At 43.3% G+C, this 12760-nt stretch overlaps 1 protein-coding gene across 1 annotated transcript in view; it reads left to right on the forward strand.

The window, feature by feature from the left end:
- The window catches only part of KALRN (kalirin RhoGEF kinase), a 635807-nt gene that overhangs the window by 600439 nt on the left and 22608 nt on the right, over positions 1-12760 (forward strand). Inside the window, exons 52-55 of the mRNA XM_037734035.1 lie at positions 7705-7732; positions 8224-8395; positions 10043-10164; positions 11529-11660. Coding sequence (XP_037589963.1) covers positions 7705-7732; positions 8224-8395; positions 10043-10164; positions 11529-11660 — 454 coding nt within the window. The remainder of the gene's footprint in view (positions 1-7704; positions 7733-8223; positions 8396-10042; positions 10165-11528; positions 11661-12760) is intronic.

Raw genomic sequence — 12760 nt, forward strand, 5'->3', positions numbered from 1 at the left:
CTCATGTGTTTGAAAATTTAAAAGCATACTCCTTACAACTGAGTCAAAGAAAAAGGTCATAGTTGGCCGGGTGCGGTGGCTCACGTCTGTAATCCCAGTACTTCGGGAGGCAAAGGTGGGTGAATCACCTGAGGTCGGGAGTTTGAGACGAGCCTGACCAACATGGAGAAACCCTGTCTCTACTAAAAATACAAAATTAGCCAGGCGTGGTGGCGCATGTCTGTAATCCCAGCTACTCAGGAGGATGAGGTAGGAGAATCGCTTGAACCTGGGAGGTGGAGGTTGTGGTGAGCCAAGATTGTGTCATTGCACTCCAGTCCGGGCAACAAGAGTGAGACTCCATCTCAAAAAAAAAAAAAAAAAAAATCATAGTTGAAGAAAAACGTTTAGAACTGAATAAAAATACTTGAGGAGTAAGAAACTAGCTGACAGAGATAAGTCTATCGCTGTTTGGGATTATGTTGCATTTACATTTTTTTAAATTGTAGCTTGTCTTATGTTCATTTAGAAATAAGCAGAGGAGGCTGGGTGCAGTGGCTCACACCTATAATCCCAGCACACTGGAAGGCCAAGGCAGGAGGATTGCTTTGAGGCCCAGAGTTCAAGTCCAGCTGGGCAACATGGCAAGACCCCATCTTTACAAAGAATAGAAAAAAATTAGGTAACTGTGTGCACCTGCAGTCCCAGCTCCTTGGGGAGTCTGAGGCAGGAGGATCACTTCAGCCTAGGAATTTGCAGCTGCAGTGAGTGGTGATTGTGCCACTGCACTCCAGCCTGAGCAACAGCTTGAGACCCTCTCTAAAAAATTAAAAACTAAAATTTTTTTTTAAAAGCTGAGGTAGGAATGTTTTCTAAAAATTTAGAAACTCATGTCCAGTTTGGCAAGATTGAAAACACGAAGGGTTAAACCTTGAAACCATAATATTATACCTAAATTCTTAAAAATTGTTTTTCTTATATCTTTATTTTATTGCCAGATCTCATTATCTAAAATTCTTTTCCTGCCTACTCTGAGTACAGGTTCATATGAAACAAGTGTAAAAGAAATAAAAAGAGGAAACAATATATAAATATATTCTGGGTAGCTATGAGTTGGGTTTAGGGCATTTGATTTATGTTTATTTGACCATTTTTATTCCTTCAGTGTTCTCAATACGTAGTTTTGAGCTATGTTTTGCAACTGGTGATGAGGAATTTGGAAAACATGGGGTGGAGGTCTTTTTCCTCTGGAATCAGTTAACAACTCATTTTCTAGGCAGAATTTCACCCTCACTCTTAAGTCTTAGAATCAGTCAGACATTGGCTGACAAGGAAAATAGACGCAAGATTTCCTCAAAGCTCAGCTTATATTACTCAGTGCTGGTTGATATTAACCTGTTACTCCTTCTTCTTACCTCACTGCCCTGCTGTTTTGAAGGAAAAACAATAAAACGATTGGATTTTTCTCCAGAAGAAAACTAAGTTGCTGATGGATCACATTGTGGTGGGTCTTGCTCTCACCTGGGAGGAAGCGCTGCCACCTGCCGCCCTCTGCTGGTCAAATAAAACCAGCTTTAGGAACCTATAGTTCTTTCCCATGGTGTCTACACCAGCCCTGTCTTGGACTTGGCCCAGCATTCTCTCACTGAGAGAGAACATGTGCATTTTTTATGAACAATGTCATCTTTCCTCCACGACCACTATTTCATTTCTTTCTCTCTCTCTCTCTCTCTCTCTCTCTCTCTCTCTGTGTGTGTGTGTGTGTGTGTGTGTGTGTTTGACAGGGACACACTGTCACCCAGGCTGAAATACAATGGCACTTTCTTGCCTTGCTGCAACTGCAGCTTCCTGGGCTCAGGCAATCCTTCACCTCAGCTTCCCTATTAGCTGTGCACCACCACACCTAGCTAATTTGTTTTTTTATTTTTTAGTTAAGATGAGGTCTCACTCTGTTCCCCAGGCTGGTCTTGAACCAAGCTCAAGTGATCCTCCTGCCTTAGCCTCCCAGGGGCTTATAATAAAGCCCTCAGGATCCTGCATGCACCAGCAATGACTGCTAGGCAAAGTGGTGAGGAAACCTAATTTCTAGTCTACTAATTGAGTGACCTCAATTAATTTGATTCAATAAATAGTTTATTTTCTGCTATATGCAAGATGTTCTATTGAACACCATAACTGATGGTATATAAAACATGGGAAAGAGTTACTACCTTCAAAAGGTTCACAAGTCTGGTAGGGCAAATACAATTCAGTAAGACGTTATGGCACATGGCAGCTCATGGTCACAGATGTAGAGGTACCAGCCCCTGGAAGAGTACAGAGGAGGAAGATCACCACTGGCTGCATCTCAGACATTAACTGACTGATTAGATTCCTGGGCAAGTTCATGGCAGGGCATTTTCTCAGCTCTCCTCCCCAAAATCAGGATCCCACCACTTGAACTTTTCATTGATTTGACAAATATCAACAGAACACATTGTGCTAGGTATCATGCTAAGCTTGGAGCTTGGAGACAGTCATAGCAGAACAATGCAGTCCATTAGAATTCAAAGAAAGAGAAAATTAAAAATTTAACAATATAAATAAAAAGTAATAATAAAACCATATGGTCCTTGTCCTCATGGGCCCAGTAGTCCATAGGGAGCCATAGACAATTACATGGGTAATTAGTCTACTGTGTGAGAAGGTTGTCCTCCTCCAGTTCATACTGATTTGCTTCAAAGTAGAAAGAGAAAAAGTGAGGGAGAAATCTTCTAATGGCCATAGTCCAGAGTCAATGTTAGAAAAAAAAATTAGTGTGGACCTTCCCTAGGGTCTTGGTCCTTGCTGAAGGATTTTAAAGAAGAGGACTGAGTAGAGACAGGATGGGGAAAGGGATGGAGAGCAAAGATAAGCAGATAGGCCTTTGATGTCAACGACAAACTTTCGCAATGCTTTTCCTAAGACCCTCCCACTTTGCTGAATGCTGTGATGGAAGGAGCACCGGACTAAAATTCAAGAGCTCTCAGATCCAGTCCTCTGTTGCTGTGATCTTAACACTTCACTTCCCTATCTCACCTAGGAAATGGGGATAAATAACATTTGCTCTGCACTTGAGGAAGTTTTGGCGGAGCACATGAAGGACTTTGTGAGTAGCTTAGGCCAACCACATAATGCTACCCAAATCAGTGATGCTGTTACCATTATCAGCTACACCTTGTGTCAACGTGGGCTCTCCTCACCTGGGCTAGCCAAAAGGCAGAGGAATGAAGACCAAGACTTGCATGAGCCTCCTTCCAGTTGGAGAGCCTATAATTAAGACTTACTGGTAATCTTTCTCTCCAATGTCTCTGCTAAGGACTACACTCAAATTAGGAATATTTGCTTTTGGCTAGGTGTGGTGGCTCACACCTGTGATTCCAGCACTTTGGAAGGCCGAGGTGGGCAGGTCACTTGAGGTCAGGAGTTTGAGAGCAGACTGGCCAACATAGTGAAACCGCTCTCTACTAAAAATACAAAAAAATGGCCGGGTGTGGTGGTATTTGCCTACAGCCCCAGCTTCCCAGGAAACTGAGGCATAAGAATGGCTTGAACCAAGGAGGCAGAGGTTGCAGTGAACTGAGATCACACCACTGCATTCCAGCCTGGGCAACAAAGCAAGACTCTGTCTCAAAAAAAGAGAAAGGATTTTTTTTTTTTAGACAGGATCTCCCTCTGTCACCCAGACGACTGCAGTGACACAATCATGGCTCACTGCAGCCTCAACCTCCTGTTTCAAGTGATTATCCTGCCTCAGTCTATAGCTAGGACCACACCCAGCTAATTAAAAAAAGTTTCTTAGTGACACATCGTGTTGCCCAGGTTGGTCTTGAACTCCTGGTCTCAAGCAATCCTTCCACCTTGACCTCTTAAAGTGCTGGGATTACAGGCAGGAGCCAATGCATCTGGCCAATATTTGCATTTCATTTTATTTTAGTATTTTATTGAGACAGGGTCTCTGTCACCTAGGCTGGAGTGCAGTGGCACAATCTTGGCTCACTGCAAGCTCCACCTCCTGGGTTCAAGCGATTCTTGTGCCTCAGCCTCCCGAGTAGCTGGGATTACAGACACCTGTCACCATGCCTGGCTAATTTTTGTATTTTTAGTAGAAACAGGATTTCACCATGTTGACCTCAAGTGATCCACCCACCTCAGCCTCCCAAAGTGCTGGTATTGCAGTTGTGAGCCACCACGCCTGACCAATATTTGCTTTTTTAAACAGTGTGTCTGTTTAATAATATACTTAGCACAGTTGGGGTTATGTGATGAAAAAGAGGAGTAAGGCAAGAAGTGATTTAAGCAGCACTTTGGCGTGTTTTCTTATAAAAGTGTAGGTTTTATAAGTGCCACAGTTTATGAAGTAAACTGTTTATGAAGCCCTACTTAAAATCGTATCACATATAAGCCTGCTACTTGTCTCTTCCATTTTGTTAGCTTTCTCCTCTCTGAGACTCTTGTCGTGAACTCCATGCCCTACTTCCTTGTGGGTTCCCATCATGATGGGAAATACAGGTCATTGAACCGAGTTAGCAGCATTATCAAATCATTTCCACCCCAGAGTCCTTCTGATGGATTGGGGGCAGCAGGTGGAGCGTAATGTTCCATGTTTGTTGAAAGCTGGTCATTAACATCTGTCAGGCGCTGCATCAAATGCAAATGTTGTTGAACTCCATCTTTCCCACAAGACTGCTGGCCACTGAGGGTGGTGAGCATGTCTGCCTTACTCCCTACCCGGTCACCACCACCTCACCAAGGTCAGCTCAGTAAATCTTCATCAAGTAAATTGAGTCCTTACATCAAACAACCCTTCCACATGGCCATTTTTATCCCCAATTCACAGATAAAACTGAGGCAGGAGTTGCTTAAGAATGTTGTCCAAGGCAAGAGAGTGTGTCTGTCTTTAAGTCTGGGTACTACATGCTCTGTCTGCTCCCTGAGCTTACGCTCTCTTCTGCGCAGCGTGCTGCTAAGAACGTCCTCTCTCAGGAGCTATGGATTATGTTGTTTGTGAAACATTTTCTAAAATTTTGCATCCATCTGTGTTTGCCAACAGGCTCTAGTCAAGTATTATTGGTCATATACCCAGAACTGGGTATTCTGAGTATGTGACTAATAACATTGGTCCTATTCTGAGATTCTCCTTATGAACCAGTCCTAAATTCTTGGAATGTCTGAAATGAAGTCAAAGATCAAATATGTATTCACCAACGTTTATTAAATACCATTGTGTGACAGATCCTGGGCTAGGGCCCTGAGGTACAGAGGTGAATGACAGACAAATAGCTCCTGTCTTTAAAGAGCTCACAGACTAGTAGGTCTGACTGTGCCATTTTTCCTTCAAAAATAATTATTAAGAAAGTGAAACATGCTGACTGCAGAATATTTGGGAAGCCCACATAAGAAAAGAAAGGAAAAAACAGTCACCCCCAAATTAAGATGTTTTATAAATCCCAAGGGTAGAGCCTGTGTCTTAGTATTTCCCTATCCACAAAACTGTACACAGATCTTAGAGCAGAAGTTAATGTTTTTTGAATGGGGAGGAAGCCACCGTGAGGTAACCACTGTTAACGTTTAGAAAATATTCTTAGCCTTCTTTTCTTTGACTGTCAAATGACTGACTGGGATGCCATTCTCTCTGCCTCATCTAAACCAGAAAGAGAAATATTTGGCCTCTTTAGCATCCCCTACAGGTGGTGCAGTGCTGCTCATAGTTGATTCAATAGCTCAAGTGGAGCAACCCTTCACATCCTTCCCCATGCCATGCTTTGGAAATCTTTTCACACAGAGGACTCTTTTAAGTGTAAGAAATGCGGTAGCTCCTACCAGATGCTCTCATCCACTCCCCTACCCCACCCCAGAGAAGTCTCTGAGGCAGGAAGTTGGTTTATCCAAGATCAGTTCCCTGGGATAGAGGGGGGCTTTCATCAGGTTCATTATTAACAAGGCTGCATGTTGACTCACTTTACAGAGTTAAAACAAAATCCCAATGCCTGGGCCTCACTTCACACCAATTAAAACAAAAACTCTAGGCATGAGGCCCAGGTATTGGCCTCTTGTGTTTTTAAGGCTGCCCAGGTCAGGTGTTGAGAACCACTGATTTAAAGACAGGCTAAGGAGAGGTGTAAGTGGTCTTTTGAGACTATCAGAGGGCATTGCAGTGGCCGGAGTTGGGACACTCAGCCCAGAACTTGGCATCACAAGGGTTTTCTGCAGCCCACTTTGTGCAAAACTTCGGTGGTATAAGTGGGCACTTGATTTGCAAAGGGGAAACAGAAGGAAATCACGTCTTTCTTCCAAAGAGCTTATATGGATTCCTCTATAAGGGGAGAACACACAGAAACCATGCATGTTCACAATGATATGCATAAATACAGGGAAATAATGACAAAGGCCCCAGTTGGGCTGTTTTGTAAGGCATGTGAATTTTCTGGCCTCATTATAAAGGAAAGAAGAATTTTACCAAATAAACGATTAGAGATAAGCCACGTTAATAACAGGCTGCTTAGCAGAAGGAAAATGATTACATTTAAATAGGTATTGAGTACCTGTTATTTGTCAGGCATTGTGCTAAGCACTTGACGTACATAATCTCATTTAATCTTTGTGATAACACTTTATACTAGGTATTATTTATCCCATGTTATAGTGGAGCATCAGTTATTAAGTAATTAACATGGAATCACATTAAACAAAACAGATTATCTCAGCCTGTCTCCAAAGTCCATGCCGTTTTAACAATGCCAGGCTGTACAATCTGGACTTGCACGATTAGCAGTAATACAAAAGATAGGGGGAAAGTGATCATCTTCTCAAGAAGAGGTAGTTTTCCAGAATAGCTAGTTAGCTAGAATGTTTTTCCTGCTGTGAAATCTCCAAGGTGTCCTGAGGCAGGCAGCATGGTATATACACAGAGCCCTAGCAGTGTCTTCCTTGACTCAGCCTTGTGACTGGACTTAGTTGGCTTAGTCACTTAGTATTCATTTTCTCACCTATGAAGTGGGCAGGGTCAGAATGGTTGGGTCAGTGGCTTCAAGTTGCCCCATGCAGCCCTGGGCTATAGGCGATCATGCTTGGGAAAGAAGAGACAGACAGGACTTCTCCTATTCTCCTTCAACCAGAGAAGCTCTTGTTTAGCTGCTTGAGGAGACATTTCCCCTGCCTGGGGATGGGTGAAGGGTAAAGGGAGGACATTTGGAAGGAAAACGCTAGGTTAGTGAATTTCAGTGACCCTTCCAGTTTGATAGGTCTCAGGTCTTCTATTTTTGAGTTTGTGATATTAGGAAGAAACAATGCCACCACATTGCTTGAGTGTATAATGAACAGGAGAGTGGGGTTTCTGCCTGTGAATGGAAGAAAAGCAACTGAGAGGAGGAAGGACAGAAAGGTCTGCTGCAGCAAAAAGCTCAAAAAAGAAAAAAAAAAAAAAAAGACCTCTGCTAGCAGAGCTCCAAGTCACAGTAAACCTGCCTGGGGCTGCATGCTGCCAGGCAGGAATGTGAACAGCCAGATTAGACGGCGTAAACCAAGTGTCATTTGTTGCTAAAGAGAGGTTTGTTACTGTGACGGTAATACAGTCACAACAAAGTGGGAAGTTGGGCTCCAGGTCTCACCTCCCTAAATTGTACTTTCCTTTTACTCAATTGGGTGAAGTCTCTTGTTCTAATAGTTTAGGATTCAAGCAATTTTCTGTTTCTTTGTATTTTTCAGATCTTAAATCCAAATTTCATCCAAGAAGGTGAGTTAAAAAGCATTAGATTGGGAACATGGAGATTGGTTAAATAAATTATAGTTAATCTAGCATTGAAGCACTGGCTGCAAGCAGTGGTGATCGAGTTCTGTATTAATGGACAAGGAAAGATATTTATCATGGACTGTTAACTGAAAAAGACTAAAACTTGCAATATATATAATGGGATCCCATTTTTATAAGAAATCTGTTTGTATAAAGCCGAAAAGGATATATACCAGAATGCTCACAGTAATAACCTCTGAATTATGACATTACGGAGATTTTCTTTTTGTCTGTATTTCCTAATTTTTCTACAATAAACAGTTATTACTTTTTAACACTTTTTAAAGAGACCCAGATGACTCTCCAGTGTTATGCTGAAGGTTATTTGAATCATTACGTGATATAGGTGGGAAATGAGAGTGGTGTGTTAAAAAATGGCTGTTTTGTTCTAAGTTTTCTCTGAATGATGTGAATGTATGTTGATTTGATTATAGTGGCCCCAGAATTCCTTGTGCCCTTGGTGGATGTGACCTGCTTGCTTGGGGACACAGTAATACTGCAGTGCAAAGTCTGTGGGCGGCCGAAGCCCACCATCACTTGGAAGGGTCCAGACCAGAACATCCTTGACACTGACAACAGCTCGGCCACATACAGCGTCTCCTCTTGGTAAGCTGATTGCCCTAACACCAGCACCAGCAGCCCCTTAGCAGAGCACTGAGAGGCTGAATGTGGAATGCAGCTTCTGCTCTGGTGACTGGCTCTGCAAGAGAAGAGCTGCCCTGGAGCCTGTTCTAGCTCAAACACTTGGCCTTGGTTAGGAGAGAGACTGAGTTAAACATGAGAGGGGACTCAGTGCTGCGAGAGTCACAGCCTCTGCCGCTCAGGCTGCAGCCTGATGGACACCTGCGGCAGCACCAGCACACATTTCCCACGGTGCTCAGCACCACGTAGACGTACCTGGGACCAGCAGAATGGTTTGCAAAGACTGCACTCTGGACCCACGTTAAACAAACAGGGAAAAACATAAACCTTTATATCTCAGGTCAAGCATGCACCATACTTAGGAAGAGTTTTCATAGTCACTGCCTTACATTCGTCCTGGAAGACGATCTTTCCCTACAGATCCCCAAGTAAATCTCCAAGTCAGAAGATTCAGACTTCTGATGAAATGGTAAAGGCTCTAGACCTGTAGTAAAAATGTAGTCCTCAAATCTGCACATCCTGAAATTTTTGGTGCCCTTCAGGATGCTGTAAAACAATGAGATGTTTAATTCCTTGCCTAAGAACAATGTTATTAGAAAAAGAAATGACTCATTCCAAAATGTGCAATAGAAAATCAAGCTGCAGGCACGCTTCTACACAAAAAGTCCATTTAACAAAACTTGGCTGACTGCCTCCCAGTCATCCTGTCAACATTTGTCGTTACTGATTATGAACTGGATTGTGTACTGTTGCTTACAATGGACAAGCGGTAGCAAGCCCTAGATGCTTAAGAAACATTAGTGGAAGAAGCACCTAGAATCAAGAAACTTTCATTCATTGACTTAATTTGCATGTATGTGAAATAGAAAAAGACCATCATTCCTTGGTATTCCCAGCAGAGACCACCTGGCCAGGTCATAAAATACCAGTGGGTCCAAGAAGCCTAGTGTGAGAGGCAGTGGCTGGTGAGGATCATGAAGAGCTCCAGGGTATATCATAACCCTGGGGAAGGGGCATGGCTGACTGTGACTTCTGTGTTTCAGAGCAGATCTCCCCTGGGGATGTTCCTGGACCTTATATTGGGATGAATGGGGAAATTACCATTTAGGTGACGGAATTTACCCTTTCTTAGAAATTCACCTGATTATTTTGAGGATACCACATATAGAATTTGAAATACTTAAAACATTTTTCTTCTTCTTTCCTTTTTTTTGCCAGTCATTCATTATCGATCTGTGAAACTGAAAATATTCCAGGACAAAGTTGCTAGTGATAATAATACTAATAATACTGTGAGCCAGAACTTGCATAGGACTTTGTATATTTCAAACCATGCTCTAATTCTTATGTCATTTTATTTCTTATTCTACTCCTCATGTATAACAAACTTGAGAGATGGGCGTGGCCAGAAAATTTTTTTTGATAGAAACAACTGGTGATGTAGGGAGACAGAGTGATCACCAAGGTATGTAGGTAGCTCGCAGACTAGGGACTGACCTTGGGCCACAGAACTCTCTGCTCAGCACACCATGTGCCAACCCTATGAGATTTTACCCAGCAGTCAAGTGTCTTATCACTGGAGTCTAAAGAGCATCCTTTTGGTGTCCCTAGTGATTCTGGAGAAATAACCCTGAAGATCTGCAATCTGATGCCCCAAGACAGCGGGATTTATACCTGCATAGCAACAAATGACCACGGGACCACATCAACATCTGCAACAGTCAAAGTGCAAGGTAGAGCCTCTTTGTTAGTCAAACCTTCCTAAATAATTTATTTGAGACAGGCTCTTGCTGTGGCTCAGGCATGGTCTCTGCTCATGGCAGCCTTGACCTCACAGGCTCAAGCAATCCTACTACCTCAGCCCCCGGATTAGCTGGGACTACAGGCATGCACCACCATGCCCCGCTAATTTTTTTTTTTTTTTTTTGCATTTTTTGTAGAGATGGGATTTCACTGTGTTGCCTACGATACCTTTTAAAACGTTTATTTTTTAATTGCAGTAAATCACACACAATAAAATTTATCATTGTAACCATTTTCTAAAAATTCAAATAGAGATGGGGTCTCGCTATGTTGCCCAGGCTGATCTCATTCTCCAGGGCTAATGCGATCCTCCCACCTTGGCCTCCCAGAGTGCTGGGATTACAGGCATGATCGACTGTGCCCATTCCACCTTAACCGTTTTAAAACATACAGTTCAAAAATATATAAATAAATGTATATAAATAAAATGTATAAATAAGTTTATAAATTAAGTTTGGTGGCATTAAGTACATCCACATTTTGGGGTTACCATCACCACCATCCATCCACAGAATTTTTTTCATCTTCCCATCTTTCTGAAACCGCATCTGCACCTGTTAAACAATGACCCCACTCCTTCCTCCCCAGTGCCTCTTGGCCACCACTGCTCTACTTTCTGTCTCTACCAATTTGTGTTAGTCAAACTTTTATTTTTCTTGAGACAGTCTTGTTCTGTTGCCCAGGCTGGAGTGCAACAGCATGGCACCACTCACTGCAGCCTCCACCTCCCAGGCCCCAGCTATCCTCCCATCTCAGCCTCCCAAGTAACTAGGACTACTGGCATGTGCCACCATGCCCAGCTAATTTTTTTAACTTTTTGTAGAGATAGAGTCTCAAACTCCTGTGCTCAAGTGATCCTCCTGCCTTGTCATCCCAAAGTGCTGGGATTACAGGCGTGAGCCACCACACCTGACCCTACATTTTAAGTGAACATTATAAGCGTTCCCTGCAACCTGGGGGAGAAAATGTCCATTGTAAAAATTCAAAACCAAAGTTCTGGCAAATGAGAAGAGAACGAATCTTTGCTAAGAGCTGTGTGTGGCCTACCATAAACCTCCCATCAACATGTTAGTTCCCTGGCCAAGCATCATCTTCAGGGTATAGTACTTAGCCCGAGGAAGAACTTTAGACAGCATGATGTGTCTCCTGGAGAAAGGTATGTCACTTGGTGGAGAAGGTCATAGGAAAAAATTGCAACATGGGTTAGGGAATGTTTCCTCTATGACCTTATACCTTGGTGCAAAATGCCAAGTTCTGCAGAAATAGCACCTGATCCTGACTTCTGTCTCCACAGGTGTTCCAGCAGCCCCTAACCGTCCCATTGCCCAGGAGAGAAGCTGCACCTCCGTGATTCTCCGCTGGCTGCCCCCCTCCAGCACAGGAAACTGCACTATTTCTGGTTACACTGTGGAGTACAGAGAGGAAGGTACACTATCTTCTGCTCTTCTTTTTCTTTTTTTTTTTTCCTTTATTTTTATGTATTTCTTTGAGACAGGGTTTGGCTCTGTCAACCCAGGCTGGAGTGAAGTGGCACGATGTCAGCCTCACTGCGGCCTCCACCTCCTGGGCTCAAGCCAACCTCCCACCTCAGCCTCCTGGGTAGCTGGGACTAAAGCGCACACCACCACACCCAGCTAATTTTTGTATTTTTAGTAGAGGCAGGGTCTCACTATGCTGCCCAGGCTTCTGTGAAACTCCTGAGCACAAACAGTCCACTTGCCTCAGCCTCCAGAAGTGCTGGGATTATAGGAGTAAACTACCACACCCGGCCTCCTGCTCTTCTTTTTCTCTCTTCTCTTCATATCTAGGAGGTCCTTCAGAATTGTAAACATATTAGCCTCTTCATCTTTCAGAAGCTGCTCCTTGCTGTGTCTTCCAACTCGGCACAGAGGCCTCAGTGTCAAGCTACAACTGCCTTCTGATCCCAGATGTTGAGCAGCTGTCTTGGCTAAGATGATACAAACCTCCCTGATATATTTATGACCCAGGGCAGCTTTCAAGGTGCCTGTATCCCTACTTAACACTCTCCATCACCCAGACAGGGATGATCAGGCCCATTTTACAGAAGAGGAGGCTAAGGCCTAAATAAAGTTAAGAAACACAAGATTATAGTTAGTAAGAGGCAGAGCTAGCCGGAGAACCCAGATCTCTACTTTGCTAATTGTGGTCTTTCTCCCAGAGAAATAAGTACTATAGTATGGGCAGAGTTCTACACCCCCTAGCCCCAGATAAAATTCAGACAATATATATTTTTAATCAAGCAGTTTAAAATTGTGCAATTTAAATTGTTAAAATTTGTTACATAAGGCCGGGCACGGTGGCTCAAGCCTGTAATCCCAGCACTTTGGGAGGCCGAGGCGGGTGGATCACGAGGTCAAGAGATCGAGACCATCCTGGTCAACAAGGTGAAACCCCGTCTCTACTAAAACTACAAAAAATTAGCTGGGCATGGTGGCGCGTGCCTGTAATTCCAGCGACTCAGAAGGCTGAGGCAGGAGAATTGCCTGAACCCAGGAGACGGAGGTT

Source organism: Cebus imitator, unplaced genomic scaffold (genome assembly GCF_001604975.1).
Source record: "Cebus imitator isolate Cc_AM_T3 unplaced genomic scaffold, Cebus_imitator-1.0 Scaffold568, whole genome shotgun sequence".
Taxonomy (NCBI): Eukaryota; Metazoa; Chordata; class Mammalia; order Primates; family Cebidae; genus Cebus; species Cebus imitator.